This window comes from Phaethon aethereus, assembly GCF_964289735.1.
Source record: "Phaethon aethereus genome assembly, chromosome: 3".
In the NCBI taxonomy this organism is placed as follows: domain Eukaryota; kingdom Metazoa; phylum Chordata; class Aves; order Phaethontiformes; family Phaethontidae; genus Phaethon; species Phaethon aethereus.
The window spans coordinates 76480266-76499635 of record NC_138576.1 but is presented as its reverse complement, the minus strand read 5'-3'; the positions used below and the strand labels follow the sequence as shown (position 1 = coordinate 76499635).

The 19370-nt window shown below is 44.6% G+C and overlaps 1 protein-coding gene across 1 annotated transcript in view; it reads right to left on the bottom strand.

The window, feature by feature from the left end:
- Positions 1-2078: 2078 nt before the first annotated feature.
- The window catches only part of FNDC1 (fibronectin type III domain containing 1), a gene marked incomplete at its 5' end in the record, with an annotated part of 74788 nt that continues 57496 nt past the window's right edge, over positions 2079-19370 (bottom strand). Inside the window, 5 exons of the mRNA XM_081997929.1 lie at positions 2079-2633; positions 4085-4207; positions 5274-5435; positions 7015-7044; positions 9145-9224. Of these exons, the coding sequence (XP_081854055.1) occupies positions 2518-2633; positions 4085-4207; positions 5274-5435; positions 7015-7044; positions 9145-9224 (511 nt within the window). The 3' untranslated portion in view covers positions 2079-2517. The remainder of the gene's footprint in view (positions 2634-4084; positions 4208-5273; positions 5436-7014; positions 7045-9144; positions 9225-19370) is intronic.

Below are 19370 nucleotides of genomic sequence, written 5' to 3'. Positions count from 1 at the left end.
TAATTTAGATTCGCTTGAATCTCGAGTGCTCACACTCAATCTGTTGTCCACAAAGACCCCCGTGTCCTCTTCTGCAAAGCTGCTTGCTTAGACAGTCACCCCGGCCTGTATTGCTGCAAGGGGCTGTTCCATTCCACGTGCAGGACTTCTCGCTTCCCTTTGCTGAACTGCATGAGGGTCCTGACAGCTCATTTCTCCAGCCCACCAAAGTCCCTCTGATCAACAGCTCTGCCCTCCAGCACATCAACCACTCCCCAGCCTCAGTTTAGTATCAGCTGCAAGCTTGCTGATGGTGCAGTCCATCTGTGCACTCCATCCACGCACAACATCCCATCACCCAGGTCATTAGCCAGTACTGGCCCCAGTACTGGCCCCTGAGGGTGGCACTTGCAACCAGCTGTCATTTGGAGTTTGCACTATTTTTGATCACAACGCTTTCAGCCTCATGTCTCAGCTAATTTTACATCCACCTTAAAGTCCAACTATCCAAGCCATATCCCACTAGGGTGCCTACAAGCACACTGTGGGAGACCATGCCAAGCGCCTTACAAAAACCAAAGTCAATGACATCCACTTTTTCCCCCCTGTGCACAGAGCCAGTCATCTCAGCAAAGAATATTGACTCAATCAGGCTGGTCAGCCATGATTTGCCCTGGTAATTCCACGCTAGCTGCTAACCACCTTCGTAAGGGAACAGCACACTCAGATGCTTCCAGTCCCTTAGAAAAAGTTGACACCTACTCCTCTCCCAAGGAAGACTTCTTGAAAGCTAACAATTTGTCACTTTGTCAGATTACTTGACACAGATGACCAGAAAGGATGAAATAGAAATGGAACCATGTATCATAGGTTTATTAGGGAATAAAGTTATACTTCAAGACAATATATTTGGCACTGTACTGAAGCAAAAGTATGTGAGAACAATTAAAATGCTGAAACCCAAATCACCATGAAAAATAAAATGCTATTTTAATCATTTTAGTTCTTTTTTTTGTCCCCATACAATTTACGATAACTACAGGAAGCAACGGAAAAGGTGTTAGACCTACACTACGTGTAAGTTGGAATTAGAGAGAGAGATCGACCACAGACCAAACCCAGGTATGCTGCTACTCTCTCAGGCTGTCAGAATGGTGGAGTCTTATTAACATGAGCAAAGGCTTCTGAGATGTTACTATGAAACGGTAAAACCATGAAAGTTACTGAGTAAACCATTAATACTAGAACGCCCAGAAGGACTACTAAAATCCTACGTTATTGCAAGCTTCCAAATGCCTGCTTAAAAAATCATCATTACACCTTTCGTCCGTGTCAGCTTTTGCTTTCTGATCTGAATGGAAGAGATTTCGGCAGTATTTTAAATGAACTATATTCCAATTCGTCCCCAGGACGGATCAAAGTCAAAGGAGTTTCCTGCTAGTTGACTCTCGTATTGGTGGCTTGGGCTTCTTTTTGGAGGGCAAATAAGTTAAAAGCAGTTTCTAATTTGCAAGTTATTCATCCCATGCCTCTGCACAGTGAAGTGAAAGGTACTGACAAGGAATAAATAACATACCAAATAAGATGAGAGTGGATTGAAGAAAAGGTGCACTAGAAGTTTTAAATAGTAAGATAAAAAGTTTAACTCATACGGATAAACTGCTGAATATGTGTTTTTGCTGGACTATACAGTGCCACTCTAACATGGATAGAGGGGGAGATCCCCATTGAATGTCCTGTCCAAAGGCTGCCAAGGAAGTGGGACACGGGTCTTTGATCAATAATTAAAATGTTAGATCAACAGTACTCACAAGAAGAATACAGCTCATTCCTTGGTTAATATATTGTGCATAGCAATATCTCAAAGAATTAACAGCACCCTTTACATAAAAATTTCAAACATATTTATCTAGTGAACAAGAAAAACTCAGCATCTCTAAGCAGTACTTCTGCAGAAGTACAGTACTGTATTTATATAGATATAGATATATATATCTCAAAGTGAATTTACACTGTGACCTGGTGATTAGTCCAGCTGCGGGCAAACCCACAGGGTAAGTCTTCAGGAGAATATATTGCCTTTGGTGGGCAGCCGGTTACGTAGCACGATTGCATAGGGGAGCCCCGGCAGGCAGCAAAGGACAGTTTAGCATCCCATTAAGCAAGCACAGCATGCTTAGGTCGTTCCTGCAAGGTATAAGAAACTTCCAAATTTTCATGACTAATACAGTTCTAGTTTTCACAGGTCGCGCACATTGCAACTGCCTCTCCGTGCCTTAAAGACCCAGAGGAGGAAGGTAGGAGACCAAACTTATATCCTGTCCCTGCTTACAAGCAGAAATCAAGCAGCACCACAGATTTAGGCTGGTAAAGTGGGGACCATGCTTGGCTTCACGAGGGTTTCTTGAGCAGCCAGTCTTCACTGGTTTGCCTCATTTATCTTTTTTTTTTTTTTTCCTTTTCCGCATCAGTTGTTCACAGTCCTCTAATAGAAAACATTTGAAAAGCGTGGTCTGCCTAAGACAGGAAAGCAGACTGCTACCATTTCCCTGGGATAGGCACGCCGCACTCATACCAGCCCACGTAGTAGTAGGGTGTTGTGTGTCCAATGCGTCCAAATGACACAGGCTCCTGGCGGTACTGGCGGTAATACCCTGTTGGGAGGAAAATGCCCATTTGCATTCCAAAACAAAGACATAGTAATTCAACAAAAGTAACAGACACAGTGAGACTCAATCCCACAGCCCAAATGAAAACTTAGAAGCTGTCTGGTAGGGAGCTTTTTCAAAAGGATGTTTGCTAGCCCTGGCATTTGCTTTAGATCTTTCTTGAATGATTTAACTGTGGTCCTTTATATTTCTTGAAGTTTTGATAGATTTTACTGTCCAAAATCTCTTGAACTATTCTGTAATGCTGTGGTCTGCCAAAGCAATTCTGCATTTCACTCCAAAAGGTGGCTATATTTCATCTGTGTTTATGAAGTTTGCAAGTCGGTTTAAATATATGAAGGACTCTGGGGCAAAAAATACCATCAAATCGTATTATCTCATGGGGCTCAAGGAGACTATCAACAAACATCAGCATTTCACAAAACAAAAAGGTATCATTTCATGCAGTAAATATGGAGTTAAGCCCATTCTCCCCCCTCTTCTTCATCTGCAGAAAGAATGTGACTGCTTAAAGCATTAGGAGAGGTGCAGCATTCTTCTCCGCATAGCTTGTGCACTGGAACATCTGAAACACTCATGACTTGTGCCAATAATATAATTTCTGTGTGCTCTCTATCTCTGTCTCCTAGACCTAGTAATATACATCTGGATTAATCATTCCTCTTTTGAACTGAGAAATGCAGTACTTCCCAGTGATATATAAATATCAGTGACTATTTCAGTTTCTTCCTGGTAACGCCACCATGAAAAGAGTATCAACAAACAACTTAACATGGAAACCATTAAAGCCAACTGAATAATTTAAATCAATTGACTTATTGAAAAGACTGGCCGACTTTCATGACTGGGTTCATGTTGTGAAGCAAGCTGTCACCCTCTTGGCTATGTGAGCTGAGCAGTTTACTCAGAGGAACTCCTTCAAGGTGAGAATTTTCACTCAGAGGGAGATATCTACCAGGCCAGAATAAAGGTCCTGCAGTCCAACCTTAGGTCACTAGACATACTCGTATGTGTTTTGCATTGAATGAACTAGTCAGAAATCATTTGCAAAAGCCATATTTGCACAGATGCAGCTGGCCCTTTGTGATGTGTGGAAGAGTTTGCACCAGTGAGGCAGATCTTACAACTGGGAGAAAGGTTTCATAGACCTATACATTTTTTTTTTTATTTCTGTTTTTGCATTTCGTTCCTGTAAATTATTTGTATTATATGACACCCCTCCCCAACACCCTCAAGTCCTTCTGGGACTTTCATAACCCATTCAGCTAGGCCTGAGTACAAGACCATCTCATCACCTACTGCATCATCAGGACTCCTCAGGGAGCTGCCAGCAACCATGGACAAAGAACTCTGCTCTCTGCCCTGCTCCCTACCCCTTAAACCTATGGACGGGATGACAGGTACCCGGCCAGCATCCCACTCCCATGTTGCCGTACCTCGGATGGTGGGCAGGGCTTCAACGTACGACTGAGGTCCCGTTCGTCCGTCCAGGTGTGAATCCACAAACTGGCAGTGGTCCTCGCCCCTTCCCCAGCTATCCCCGATGCTGTAGAAAATGTCTGAAGGGTGATACAGGCAGATGATTTGACTCAGCATTATTTTTGTTTGGAATGTCCTTTACCAACAGGAAAATAGATGTAGGAAAAAGCAGGAGAAATACTACAGTGACAAATACAGTATTACCAATGAACAAACAGTGCCTGAAAAAAGGGAGAATGCTACCTTCACAGTATGGCAGGAGAAATTATGGAAAACAGAAATGGGTTACAGCTCAGTAAGGAATATTCCCCATTTTGCAGGTCCATGGACACTGCACCGCAGGTAACAGGCAGAGGGAATTTCAACCGAACCAGTCATTTCAATATGTAATGAGAAAGTAAAAACCACTCCATCTGTCAATACCATCAGTTTGACTGAAGTCTCAAAGGAAAACTAAAAACTGTGGAGTGCTCTCTCTAGCAGATGAGGTGGGTTCTGCCGCCCTGATTATTTCTTATCGTATATTCAAACACTGCCGTTAAACTATACAAATGCATTGCAATAAAAACAACACAACAGCACCATCAAGAAAAGCCACCAAGATAACCCCAGTACCCCAGATCAACGATACAGAAAGTCTTCATTATCTCTCAGCAAATACACCTGTGTAAGAGCTATTGTTAACCCTTAGGAGTACTGCTCACCCAGTCACTGTAATACCTGTCTTTCCTCCACCATTCCCCACTTTGATCTATCCTGGGGCTCTCTGGGGTGTATTGCTCTGCCTGACTGCGTGCAGCTGGGGCTCATCCACCTATGGAGCAAGCGTGGGACTTCCCAGGGAGACGTGTGGGGAGCAGAACTTTGTTCTCACAGTGCAAAGCACGTCATTTTCTCAGGACACAAAAACACAGGCTTTTCAAGGGAAAATTCCTCCTGTCCTGAGTCTAAAGAGCTCTGCTTGAAAGCTAATGCCAGGGCGTGAGCGCAACACGAAAGCAGGGCAGCTCAGCCATCACTCTGGACCTTCTCGAGAGAAGGACTCCCAGGTAGCCATCAGACAATTCCTTCATGGACACAGTGAAGAAAGTGAGAAGATGGAGATGACAAGTAATCATATATTAGGAAATTAATCTTGGTGCCTACCTTTCAGGTCATCACTGAGGTAAATCTTGTACCTTAAGGAGTTGCAAAGAACCACTCCTACAAACTTGCGGTACCAGGTTCGTTTCACATACTGCTTGCCACTGCAGTCTGAATAGGTGGGGTCATATTTAAAAGTGAAGGGGATCCATATAGGCTCACCACCTTGGACAAAAAAAACCCCAGATGTTAAAAATTCTGAAGTGAGTAACAGCCTGTGATATAAAAAGATCAAATCAGAAATGTACTTTTCTGTTTTGTTTTCCCACATTACATCAAAACAGATGAAGCTCCAATAACAGACAAGGGAGACCTTTCCTGGGGAACTCTGTCCAGAGCACTGCTGCAGAGGAGATTAACTGTATCGCAAAAGATTAACTATTCCTACTGGCTTGCCTAAATGTTTGCTTTATATTAACCAAGACAATATAATTCCGTTTGAAATTGCTGTTGTAGTAATGTATATATAATTACACAAAAAGCTTCCAATGTGGTAACTGGTATTTTTCTCTCTAGCTACAGCACAAAGCCCTGTTTTTACTGTGCTATGTTGAGGTGGTTTACAAATGAGACGATTGAAAGTTTTTTCTGTTACTCATTCTTCCTCCCTCTCTCTAGGCACATGGACCAAATCCTGCAAACACTTGCGTGTGAGAAGCCATCGCTGATCAGCAATCCTCAAAACTCCACCGTATGGACACAAAAATAACTGGACTGACTTAGAGCTCTGCGACCTCTTTTTGGTCTACCTTATGTCTACTACTGCAGCTACCCAAAAACATTTTCTCTTTGTCCAGTCAAAGCAGAAACTACAAGTGCAGAAGCTACCACCTTCCAAAACCTCCTTTCCCTGAGCAGACCCGCAAAATAACTGACAACAAAAAACGTGAAGGTGACCAGCAGGCCCTGCTCTCAGAGGTCTCCCACACTGACTGAAGGAGACATAGCGTGCTTGTGCTGTCCAATATCCACGCATCATCAGGGACATCTGAGAGGACATGGGAAAAACAGACTAACAAGCATAATAAAACATGCAAGGGAGGGAGATACTGGACATTGTTTTCATGAACAATGTAGTCAAAAAGCCCCAGAACCAACCATTTGAACTGCTTAGGAAAGCTGACAGAGCGTAATAACCGTGAGGTCTTTCTTCCTGCTTCTCTCCCCAGAGCATGCCCTGCCTGGGGTTACCCTACCAACGTACATGTCAGCAAGGTTGGTCCCAGCGGCAGGAAATTAGCTCTTCTGTTTAGGGGCTGAACTGTCTTACTGCAAAGTCAGCAGGCTTGGAAATACAAAGCAAACTCAACAGCTTCGTGGCATATCCCTGTCATTCAGGTCAGCCACAAATCCTTGAAATTTTTTATTTATACAGCCGTGATGATCAGTACAGATAAGCCTAACAACTAGAGACAGGAAAAGCTATGCTCAGGTAACTAAGGGACACAGATACAGAAGCAATATAGTTTAGTGCTTATTACTAAGCAATTAAAGCTGTTGTTGTACCAGGCAAAAGATGGGCCAAAATAAGTGCTTAATCTAACACATCTTTACAGGGTTTCTTTTCAAGGACCAGAATAAGGGATCCTAAGACAGAAAACATTTTTTGAATTAGCCCAATGAACCTGTTCTCACTTAAAACTGTAACTCAAACTGGCTGTTAATATGCTTCTAACACTGATTCAGTAACTGTTTTGCACAGATTTTATGCACTTCATGAAAGAAATAGCAGAATAAGACTTACCAGGTGGTCTGACAATGAGGAGGGGATTGTCTAGAAAAATGAAACAAATTAAAAAATTAATATTTTGTTCCAAACCTTGTTTTATAATGAGAGATGCAGTGTCACTCAAGAAATTGTCCGTTGCAGAGTAACTACCTTTAGCTACATTATGAATGAGGGATTTACGTGTCTCGTCAATATGCAGTGCTAATGAGTGTTTGTTATTCCACTGTTTTTCTCCATTGATGAAATGTGCCACGGGATTGTATATTTATTCTGATACTGTAAAAAAATCTATTGAGAATAGTATCAAAGTTCAAAGCCAGCTTTGAAACAGATTTCCTCCTCTCAGAAGGCCCTCAGAGCAGGAGGACAGTTTCACTGTAGGCTTCTGAATATATAAAGTAAGTTACACCCACAGGCCTAACTTCCAAAGGGAAATGTAACCTACCTCTTGAGTGCAAATCTCAGTCTCGGGCATCCATCATGTTTAGAACAGTCGTTCAGTGGTATTCATAAATATGTGAAATTTATAATTTTAAGTCTTTTTGTCATAGTGACAGAATTTGCGCAGGAGCCACCTGGGCACTGCAGGGTGCACTGTCCACTACCTCAGGAGCTTCTGCTCGCTTGAAATGCTCTCTTTTTTAAAGAAAGGAGGATGGAATAGGTGTGGAGCAGGGATAACAAAACCACGCGATCTAGCGCATTAGCTTGTCTGTGTTCATTACATTGCAGTTTCTGTCATCTCTTAACTAGCCCTTACTGTGCAAAAAATACCTGAAGAAAAAGCATGGTGCTTGTCTACTGATGGGGAAGAAAAATTGCAGGGAGTTTTTACAGTTTGATGAAAGAGAACAGCAGTCTTCTGTTCTCTTCAGTGGGTTACCAGGGGTAAGATCGAACATTTTCAATAAGCTGCTTGATCCTATGGAAGCATTCTTTATTGAATATTTTCATCAGCTCAAATCTTTCAATTGCACTAGAAGAGCATGCTGAACAAACAATTTCTTTCTCTTCTGACCTACTCCATCACTGTAACTATACCATTTGGCTTTAGATTTAGCAACTGCTTTTGTATTTGTGCCAGCTGGAAGGCCACCTTTGGCCACATGACAAATGAAAGATCAGTGCTGCAAATAAAACTTTAAATTTGGTGGGTTTAACCTGTTAAATAAAACTGACAAGGTAGCTGACTTTGGATAGAAAAAACAGAAATCCAGGCCCATATACTGGCAGCCAGCTAATCATCAAAACTCTCTGCAAGATACAGCATGCCGTATTTGTCCAATGTTAAACTTCATGCTTGGATTTGTACTTGAGCTTCTTGCTCCTTTAAAAAAAAAACAAATGTGTTATGCAGGACCATTTACTTCTCTTGCATCTTTGTCTCCCTTCTGTGAGTACTTATTTCCATGGTTCTTAATGGAGCTTCTGAAGCCAGCAGTACAGGTTGAAGTCAAATGAGCAAAGGCAGAGACTGTGTAAACCCCATGTTGTTGAAAGGGCAAAATTTGCAAGAGACAACAGAGACCTTTCACTCAAGTAAACACTGAATAATTTGCCTTTTATTATTCAGTGGAGTCATTGGCCTCTGGCTCAATGGAAGAAGAAGAAGAAGAAATGGGTAAAAATAGCTCATTTAACATACTATTTTTAGAAGGGGATGTTGCTCTTGAAAACACCATTAGCCCTGTGAAAGAGCAGCATGCCTTGTCAAAAAAAGAACAGAGAACTTTGCCTGCCTGACAGAACAATTGTTTCCTATATTTCTTCCAGAGACAACTGCTTCCAACTGTTCAGCTGTTCACCATTAGGAAGTTAATTTACTAAATGTTTGGTCAAGCTATCAAAAACATTAAACTTCCCATTGCTTCTGTATTGTTGAACATTAGCAGTCTTTTTTATTTTAAATTCAACTTCCTGTTCCCCTGAAGCTCACTTTAATGTCACTTATATTTTCCTAGCGGCATTAGGAGTGCATATTACTTTCCTAGCTTTACTGAAAACAAATAATTAACCTAAAAAAAAATCTCAAAAGCAGAAAGTTCAGGATAATCACTGTTATTACCATGCTGGTTTCACTCATTGCCCTGCCACATCTGTTACTAGGAATTCAGTTCTGACATCAAAATAAAAAGCAAAGCCTACCAGATTCTGTGATAAATGAGACTGAAGAGCTAACAGGTCCATAACCAAAGGGATTCTTTGCTTGGACTTTAAAATAATACCTGAAACAAAAAGAGAGGAAAAATAAGATTAAAACATTGATTCCACCGCAATGGCTAAATTATAAATAATACTAAAACAGGGTGAGAATCAAACCAGCAGAATTCCACTGAGTTCAGGTGTCTGTTGCATTAAATGGAGTTGGATACTCAGCCAGTGTATGAGCTGGCTGTTACACGGAGATTTCTCCTTTTGCAGTTGCTCACATGCATATTTTTTGATCATTTAATTTTATCACCCCCTTCCAAAAAACACACACAACTACATCCACTTTATATGAAACAACCAACAATAATAGACTAAAAGAAAAAGTTGCAAGGAAATTAAATTCTGACCTCAGAAACAGTTTTAAACCAGATTAACTCCTACAAAATCAGTGGTGTGAACTGCAAACTAAAACTAGATCAGGTTTATAAGAGATGAGAAGCTAAGCTTTTGACCTTTCTGTAAAAACTCTAGCAGCATTAAGGTCACAATACGTGAGTAATACTAGAAAGTTTCACCTATTGCCTTATTGATTCCCCACAGTATTTAAATCACATGCTTAACTTGAAGCACATGACTTGCCACTAGAACTCCATTCTTTGCTTGACAGAAGCAAAATTATTTTCACTCTCAGAAAATATGTGTAAGCACATTTTTATTTCATCTCCAAATACAATGATTTTTAGTTGATGCCTCTCCTGACATTTTTCCCCCAGATTAATGTTTTCTACTTTCCCTTTTTCCTTTGTATCCAGTCCAGCAGAAACCAATTATAATGGAAGATTACTGTAAAAAGTTCCATCACAGCATTTTTAAAGTGCCTGAGTTCAGGTTTCCCTTTCTTGCCTGCTTGCTCAATTTCATTCTTGTAAAGAAATTAATAAAAAAATGACCACACCTCTGTAATATCCACACAGCATTTGGATTTTGATTTAGCCTCTCATCCCAAAGCAGACATCTCCAAAAGCACCATACACGATCCACATAACAGGGCGAGCGCCTACGCGTGGGGACAGGTGCCACCAAGCGCAGGATAAGCTCCCATGGCAATCTCCCACCCCGTCTCTCATCCCAAGCCTGATGCTCCTGGTGAAAGTGAGCCTGCCCCATTAAAGACATCAAGCTGCTCCTGATGGCAAAGCTCTCCCCATCCTGCACGGAAACCTGCCAGCGCTGCTCTGCTTGCACAGCCCTCACTGGGCTGAGATGGCGTGGTGGATAGCAAAGGCGGTCTGATGTCCCCTGGAAGCTATTGCCACCGAGCACAGTTTATGCACCAAGCATTGACACGATCCACAAAAACTTTACCCTGTTTTCACTTCTGTCCACAAGAAACAACAGCAGCCCTTGCCACGTAAGAGGGTAACATGGTTTAATGCCACATAAGGTGCTCATGCTTTACAGCTTACAAGGGACAGGAAAACTCAACATGATCCTGTTGACGGAGCTTTGCTATATTTAGTCTGCCACTCAATTTTTACCGTGTGCACTTTCCTATACCGTAAGATGTATCTGTTCCTCAAGGAGTTAGACACAGACCAGGGCCTGGAGGTTGCTCTTGAAAGCACCCTCTCTGACCTAAGCACCAGCTAAGCACATATGAAACTACTCACACGGATAAACCAGAGGGGACCCAGTTGAACCAGCCCTTTGTCAAAGGTGAATCTCTTTTTTCATTTAAAAAAATGCCTTTTTTCATACAAAGTGAACTGCTTTGCCTCAAAACCAAACTGATCCCTATGAAAAGGCTGAAAAAGTGCAAATAACATCCACTTCTTCAGAAGGGTGGCAGGCATGAACACACATTTTTGCCATGAAGCAAGCTGGTTATCTCCCAAGTATGTTCTAGAGCAACTTCTTGTTAACTTCCTTAATCTAGGTAAGCTGTGGAAGCTACAGGAATTGAGATATTCTTGGGTTCAGCCGTGGCACAAGCTTTACCTCTTATCTGTGCCAGACCTGGAGAACATGCATGGTCAGCTGCTTTGCAGGACACATTCCTACCCCTGCATGGAGGATCATAGAACCACAGAATCTTTGGGTTGGAAGGGACCTTTCAAGGTCATCTACTCCACCCCCCCTGCGATGAGCAGGGACAGCTTCAACTAGATCAGGTTGCTCAGAGCCCCGTCCAGCCTGACCTGGAATGTTTCCAGGGATGGGGCATCTACCACCTTCTGGGCAACCTGTGCCAGTGTCTCACCACCCTCAGTGTGAAACATTTCTTCCTTAGATCTAGTCTAAATCTGACCTCTTTTAGTTTAAAACCATCAGCCCTTGTTCTATTGCAACAGGCCCTGCTAAAAAGTCTGTCCCCACCTTTTTTATAAGCCCCCTTTAAGTACTGGAAGGCTGCAATAAGGTCTCCCTGGAGCCTTCTCTTCTCCAGGCTGAACAACCCCAACTCTCTCAGCCTGTCCTCACAGGAGAGGTGTTCCATCCCTCGGAACATTTTGGTGGCCCTCCTCTAGACCTGCTCCCACAGGTCCATGTCTTTCCTGTGCTGAGGGCCCCAGAGCTGGATGCAGGACCCCAGGTGGGGTCTCACCAGAGCAGAGTAGGGGGGCAGAATCCCCTCCCTCGACTTGCTGGCCACGCTGCTTTGGATGCAGCCCAGGATACGTTTGGCCTTCTGGGCTGCAAGCGCACATGGCCGGCTTGTGTCCAGCTTTTCATCCACCAGTACCCCCAAGTCCTTCTCCGCAGGGCTGTTCTCAACCCCTTCGTCCCCCATCCTGTACTGATACCGGGGGTTGCCCCGACATAGGTGCAGGACCCTGCACTTGGCCTTGTTGAACCTCATGAGTTCACACCGGCCCACTTTTCGAGCTCGTCCATGCCCCCTGTCCCTGCTGCATCCCATGGCTGATGCCAGAAACCAGCTCCACTCCTGCTTCCTGCAGCCCGTTCACCTGGGATTAATGACTGTACGATGCTCACAAAGGACTCACAGCTTTCTTTTAAAAGACACACATACTATGGCAAAAAGAAACCACATTAAGTAGTGAAATTTAGCAAGGCTGTGTCTTTTGCTCGTTTCTAGCACAATCCTCTTGGCAGAAATATTTTTCAGTGGTTTTAACTATGGACCTGGATTTCTTGACTGCAGCTTGTGAGTCTTTAGCACAGCTGGAGAAAGAGCAGAGGGGAGGCGAAAAGCCTCCCGTGTGCTCCTCTACTTCTGGCCACCCAAGCAGAGCACAGCAGCCTGAGCGATGCTTTAATCTCCCAAGTTGCCAATGCTCTCACGGGACACCTGCACCCACCTACACCTCCTTCACCCACTTGGACCTTCTCCACTCGGATCGGGCCAGGGGCCAGTAGCACAAGGCTGGCCACAGGCCCAGGACACAGGGCAGTGACTCCTCAGGCCAGCTCTCGGAATGGCCGCAAGGCAGCACCGAGCTGCACTGGCTTAGCCCAGCTCTTGCTTTAATTACTTCAGAAGAGCAGGAGAAAAATGTTCTCCCGCCCCCATCTTTCTCATAATGCTTCAAAGCACAGTGGAGACACCTGTACGGATGCCTGATTTCCTGCTGCTTCCAACGAGGTGTAAGTAGATACCGCCCTTGCAACATAGTGGCACCTTCTGAGCAACCCTTTCAATGCACTTAATATGCGTGTATTAATGCTACCTTTGAAACGCTCCCACGAGATACATCAGTGCAATGAAATCATCTGGAATAGGAGGGAGCAGCCCAAGAACCTCGTGCTCAAAACACATCTATTTAAGTGGGGAACAACATACAGTTTTGTATCTAATGCGTCAAATGCACGAACTCATCACCTACGTAATCAGGGCAGCTGGGCATTCAGGTGTCCTGTTATGTACATAAAAGCCCGTGTGGAACACATAATTGTTGAAGTTGCCTGCCTGTCTGGAGAAAACAGCGAAGAAGTTATGAGAGCATTCTTCTTCACTAAATTGGAAAATTAGTTCCTAAGCCTTTAAATATACAAGAAGTCTTTAGTCATGCCAGAAAGAGAGTCAGGTCTCATGACTTGCTGACCTGTGATTTAAACACAGACGATGCTATGATTGCTGTATTAAGAATGTCAATAAAATAATGCAGTCAGGGTATATTTCTTTCTCAGGCATGACAAATAAAAAAGAAATTGCCAAAGCCTTCCTAGGTCCAGGCATCTGACATTTTTATTAGTCATAATCCTTCAGCTGATGGATTTGCCAGGAAATCTCAAATCAGTATAACTCAACTGTTCCTCATGACATAAATACATGAACAGAATTTGTAATATATACATTGACTGTGCTTTGATTACACTTTGCTTAGGCAGAATTGCAATGAACTGTTACCAATAGGGACAGAAGAACCACAACTGCAACAGATGCAATGCTGTTAGCTGTTCATTTTCAGTATAGACAAGAAAAAAGCTTCTCCTCCTAAGAATAAACCTCCTTTGAGATTACATACACCGTTTCTACCGGCATGTCAAGAAAGGACACAGTAAACTGCAGTGGGGCAATGAACATGTAATATTTTTATTCATTTAGACTATATGACTAATCATATCACCATACCTGTCACTTCGAGCAAAATTATTTTATGACTTAATTCAAGGTGTCTCCCTTCTGTTGGAAACAAACCGCCGGCACTCGCAGCGACACAGTGAGATAATCGCTCAGCATGCGCATTAGGGAAGCAGCTGCTTCTGAAAAAAAATCGGTTAGCCCTAAAATCCCTCCTCCGGCGCCTCCGAAGGCAGGCCTGCACGGCCCCCAGCCCCGCGCCGTGCCCAGCAGCAGGCTGCGGTACGCCGGCTGTGGCTGCACCACCCCTCCCAACGAAAAAGACGTGAATCGGCTGCCTGCGGGTTCACAGGCTTGTGCAAAGCCTCTCCCGCCATCAAAAATGGCCTGGACTACATCCGTCAGGAATATTTGCAACAAGTATTATAGGAAGACACTAGAGCAGAGGTGGAAGAGCAGCTTCCTACGCAGCTGGTGTGAGGTAGGTGTGTGGCGCACAGGCCTACCGCTGGCCCAGGACACGGGTTTCACTGACATCTCACCTCTTTTTTTGTGCTGCTCCGGTGATACGCAGCAGCCAGCTGGGGCTGATGCTGCTTGTTGGACATGCTGCGGCTTGGCTTTGACACAGGTACAGAAAGGAAACAGAAATTTTTGGTGCCTCTGGCGCCCAGAGCCAGAAGATCCAGGCTCTGTTTCCAGTTGTGAGCCCTGAGTAAATGTTTGAGAGCCTCCTACGAAATGCTCTGTACAACACTGGAACTGGTAGCGGGCACTGTGGGATCAAAACGTCCCTGAAGGGAACAAAATCCAAGTGGACAGGGAAGAAGATCTGATAAGACATGGAGATAACAGTGGCAAAGGATGGTGTTTTAAATCATGAGACTACCTAGCCACTCCCATCGGGCACTGACACAGCTTTCCTGCAGAAAGGCAGAAGAAGGCCTAACCTTGCTCGAGAAGGAAACTGAAATGTTTATGACCAGGATTATAAAGTTTGTGACTGCAGGAGACTGGATTTAGTGGTTGAGTGGATGCCTTTGCATCAGTCTTCTGTGATGGCTGAGAATTAAGGGATGTTGTCAAGATCGCCATTTTTAAGATTTAATAAGGTTTATGGTAATTTTAGCATTTACATTCACATGTCACAAGGAAGCACCTCCTGCTTCCTTGTGCCCACTGAAGCTGACCAGAGTTTTGCTAATGGAAAAACTTCTCAAATGGAGGTTAGATCGGGCCTTGGAAGAAAACTTATGACACAGTTTAAACATAGACTTCCATTTTGCTTGTAAAACCAAAACACCAGGCAGATGTTTTCCAGGATGTGTTGACAACTTCAAATCTTCTCTGGGGCTGACTTCTGCCAAAATGCCAACCCATTTCTGATACGCTGCACATGCTGCAAGACTGTACCGCCAATAGCCCCTCATGGGACACCCAGCAGTCAATAGCATCTGCATACACTAAATCCGACTTAATCAAAGATTTCTCACAAAGTGCTCTAACAATGCAAATACAAAATTTTTAGGCTAACTTCAGACTTCACGCCATATTTTCTTAGTTAGGCATAGGGTCTTTTCCCAGTGGTTAAGGAGTTATTTTTAAGGCAAAAAATATGCAATCATTTCGGTCTGTGGATTTGGAGAATGTAAATGAGATTGGCCGATACATACAATTTCTCTGTTGTGAAGAGCCCTCCTTCTCCACCACAGACCCCACATGAAGTCTTTATTGCTTCCACAGAGCTTACAACAGAGGTCAATGGATTATACCATTCTTCAGTAAGATGCTGGGGAAAAATATGCTTAAAACAAACAGCACTTGCTTGAATCTCCCTACTTTGAAACAGAACCTTAATATTCAACACGGGAGTTACTAGGTTCATGCAATCATAGACTCATAGAATCTTTGGGTTGGAAGGGACCTTTCAAGGTCATCTAGTCCAATGCCCCTGCAATAAGCAGGGACAGCTTCAACTAGACCAGGCTGCTCAGAGCCCTGTCCAGCCTTGACCTTGAATGTTTCCAGGGATGGGGCATCTACCACCTCTCTGGGCAACCTGTGCCAGTGTTTCACCACCCTCATTGTGAAACATTTCTTCCTTTTCTCTAGTCTAAACCTGCCCTCTTTTAGCTTAAAACCATTACCCCTTGTCCTATCGCTTGCTGTTCCTATAAAACTCTCAGCAGATATACCACAGGTTGGCAGCTCAATTCCCACCAATTCCCCTGCACCGAGTGGGTCCAGGACAGCAGCCGCAGGGCTCCTGCGGGCTTTCCTTGTAACTGTTCTCTCTGGTGACCTGGAGCCCTTGAGATGTTGGGCACGAGAAGAAGAGAGCTGTCTTTGGGGCAGTAGGAGAGAGAGACTTGACTGAAAGACAGTGAAGAGGTGAGGAGCTGTGGCTGGAAGGTGGGACTGGCAGAGAAGCAAGAGACAGAGGAGTCCGGCCAGGGGAAGATGGGGCATACAGGCCATGCATCCCTGTCCCCTGTGGGGGAGCGGGTGAGAGCAGAGCAGCAGAGAAGAGGCTACGGAAAACTAGTGAAGGGGAAAAGGGCTGGGGATGTACAGGAGTCTGGGGTGCGGAGGCAGGAACTGGGACTAGTGGCAGGAGGAGAGAGGTTTAGGGAAAGGGTGTCCTCAAGTCACAAGAACATGTATGTACAGGAGAGTCTGCACCCGCTTCCCTCACTATCTAGGAACAGAGTTTAGGAGATCTCAGACCTCTTCCATCTCATTATAACAGGTGAAACCCGCAGACAAACTGTGCCCCATACCTCCCTCCCTCCATTTGTAACAATGATGTTTTATAACAAGGGCACTAGCAGGTGCAGAGCACACTCATATTGCTTTAATGCACCACGAACCACTCTAAAGGACTTGCACTGAGGTCTAGATTATTTATCTTGAGAATAGGTTGCCTTTTTTTATCTCTTGGATATGTAAGAAAAAGCCTCAGGAAGTGTGTGACTGACAGTGCCGTAGACAGAACAGGAGGGGATAAGATCACACAATGTTTTTCCTGTAACATCTTATTTCTGTTTTTTTAACTCTTTGGGTGTCCTGTGTGTGCTTTTCCTGCCCCTCCATCCACCTTTTGCTTGCTAATTTCCCAGGTCTTTGATGCTGCAGATGTCCTCTGGTGCATGTGTCCTTGGTGCACCTGCCTCAGAAACTGCTGCTGAAGTGGCTCCAATGCTGGCTCTCCCAAAGAGATGCGATGTCCCCAGCACTCTTTGGTTGGAGGGAAACCTCCAGGGAGGAGACAGGCGAGCAGCACCACCTTCTTAACACATACTGTGATTTCATGGTGCTTGGACATTTCGGGGCCAGCAGTAGCAGCTGCAGGGGCGAGGTGTGCATGAGTCTATGCTAAAGTCAGGGCTGTGCAGAGAAGCACTGTAATGCAGTCAGAAATATATGCCTGGTCAGATTTGAGACTAAAATTCTACACTGCACTTATTTTTCATAATTTATTTATTTTATCTTATTATATTATTTAATCTATTAAGATTTTAGATGAAAGCTATGCTCAAACAATTCTCCTCTCTTTTCTAGGTTGAGGTGCTCAGTCAACTGCTTTTAACCCGCAGAACATTCCCTTCATCTATAAATCACCTTGGAAATAAAAGATACTTTAGGGGACACAGTTTCTCTCTTCTGTATTGCCCTGGCACAAATGCTACCTTGGACTTCCAGAGGGCAGACTTTGGCCTGTTTAGGAGCCCGGCTGAGAGAGTCCCTTGGGAGGCAGTCCTGAAAGGCAAAGGAGTCCAGGAAGGCTGGACATTTTTCAAGAAGGAAATCTTAAAAGCACAGGAGTAGGCCGTCCCCATGTGCCAAAAGACGAAACAGTGGGGAAGAAGACCAGCCTGGCTGAACAGAGAGCTTTGGCTAGAACTCAGGAAAAAGAGTTTATGGCCTTTGGAAGAAGGCGCAGACACTCAGGAGGACTACAAGGATGTTGTAAGGTTATGCAGTGAGAAAATAAAAGGGCCAAAGCCCAGCTAGAACTTAATCTGGATACTGCTGTAAAAGACAATAAAAAATGTCTTTATAAATACATTAGGAACAAAAGGAGGGCTAAGGAGAAACTCCATCCTTTATTGGATGCAGGGGGAAACATAGTGACAAAGGATAAGGAAAAGGCTGAGGTACTTAATGCCTTCTTTGCCTGAGTCTTTAACAGTAAGACCAATTGTTCTCTGGGTACCCAGCCCCCTGAGCTGGAAGACAGGGACGGGGAGCAGAATGCAGCCCCCATAATCCAAGGGGAAATGTTTAGCAACCTGCTACACCACTTAGACACACACAAATCAATGGGGCTGGATGGGATCCACCCAAGGGTACTGAGGGAGGTGGCGGAAGTGCTCACCAAGCCACATTCAATCATTTATCAGCAGTCCTGGCTAACTGGGGAGGTCCCAGTTGACTGGAGATTAGCAAATGTGACACCCATCTACTAGAAGGGCCAGAAGGAGGACCTGGGGAGCTACAGGCCTGTCAGTCTGACCTCAGTGCCAGGGAAGGTTATGGAGCAGATCATCTTGAGTTCCATCACACAACACATACAGGTGATTAGGCCCAGTCAGCATGGATTTATGAAAGGCAGGTCCTGCTTGACCAACCTGATCTCCTTCTGTGACAAGGTCAGTCACTTAGTGGATGAGGGAAAGGCTGTGCATGTTGTCTGCCTAGACTTTAGTAAAGCCTTTGACGCTGTTTCCCACAGCATTCTCCTGGAGAAAATGGCTACTCATGGCTTGGATGGGCATACGCATTGCTAGGATAAAAACTGTCTGGACGGCTGAGCCCAAAGAGTTGTGGTGAATGGAGTTAAATCCAGCTGGCGGCCAGTCACAAGTGGTGTTCCCCAGGGCTCAGTACTGGGGTAAGTTCTGTTGAATATCTTTATCGATGATCTGGATGAGGGGATCAAGTGCTCCCTCCATAAGTTTGCAGATGACACCAAGCTGGGCAGGAGTGTTGATCTGCTTGGCAGTAGGAAGGCTCCCCAGAGGGATCTTGACAGGCTGGATGAGTGGGCCGAAGCCAACTGTATGAGGTTCAGCAAGGCTAAGTGCTGGGTCCTGCACTTGGGTCACAACAACCCCATGCAACGCTACAGGCTTGGGGAGGAGTGGCTGAAGAACTGCCCGGCGGAAAGGGACCTGGCGGTGCTGGTTGACAGCTGGCTGAACATGAGCCAGCAGTGTGCCCAGGTGGCCAAGAAGGCCAACAGTGTCCTGGCCTGTATCAGAAATAGTGTGGCCAGCAGGAGTAGGGAAGTGATCGTGCCCCTGTACTTGGCACTGGTGAGGCCACACCTTGAACACTGTGTTCAGTTTTGGGCCCCTCACTACAAGAAGGACATTGAGTTGCTGGAGCGTGTCCTGAGAAGGGCAATGAAGCTGGTGAGGAGTTTGGAGAACAAGTCTTATGAGGACCGGCTGAGGGAACTGGGGTTGTTCAATCTGGAGAAGAGGAGGCTGAGGGGAGACCTAATCGCTCTCTACAACTACCTGAAAGGAGGTTGTAGCAAGGTGCATGTCGGTCTCTTCTCCCAAGTAACAAGGGATAGGACGAGAGGAAACAGCCTCAAGTTGCACCAAGGGAGGTTTAGATTGGATATTAGGAAAAATTTCTTCACTGAAAGGGATGTGAAGCATTG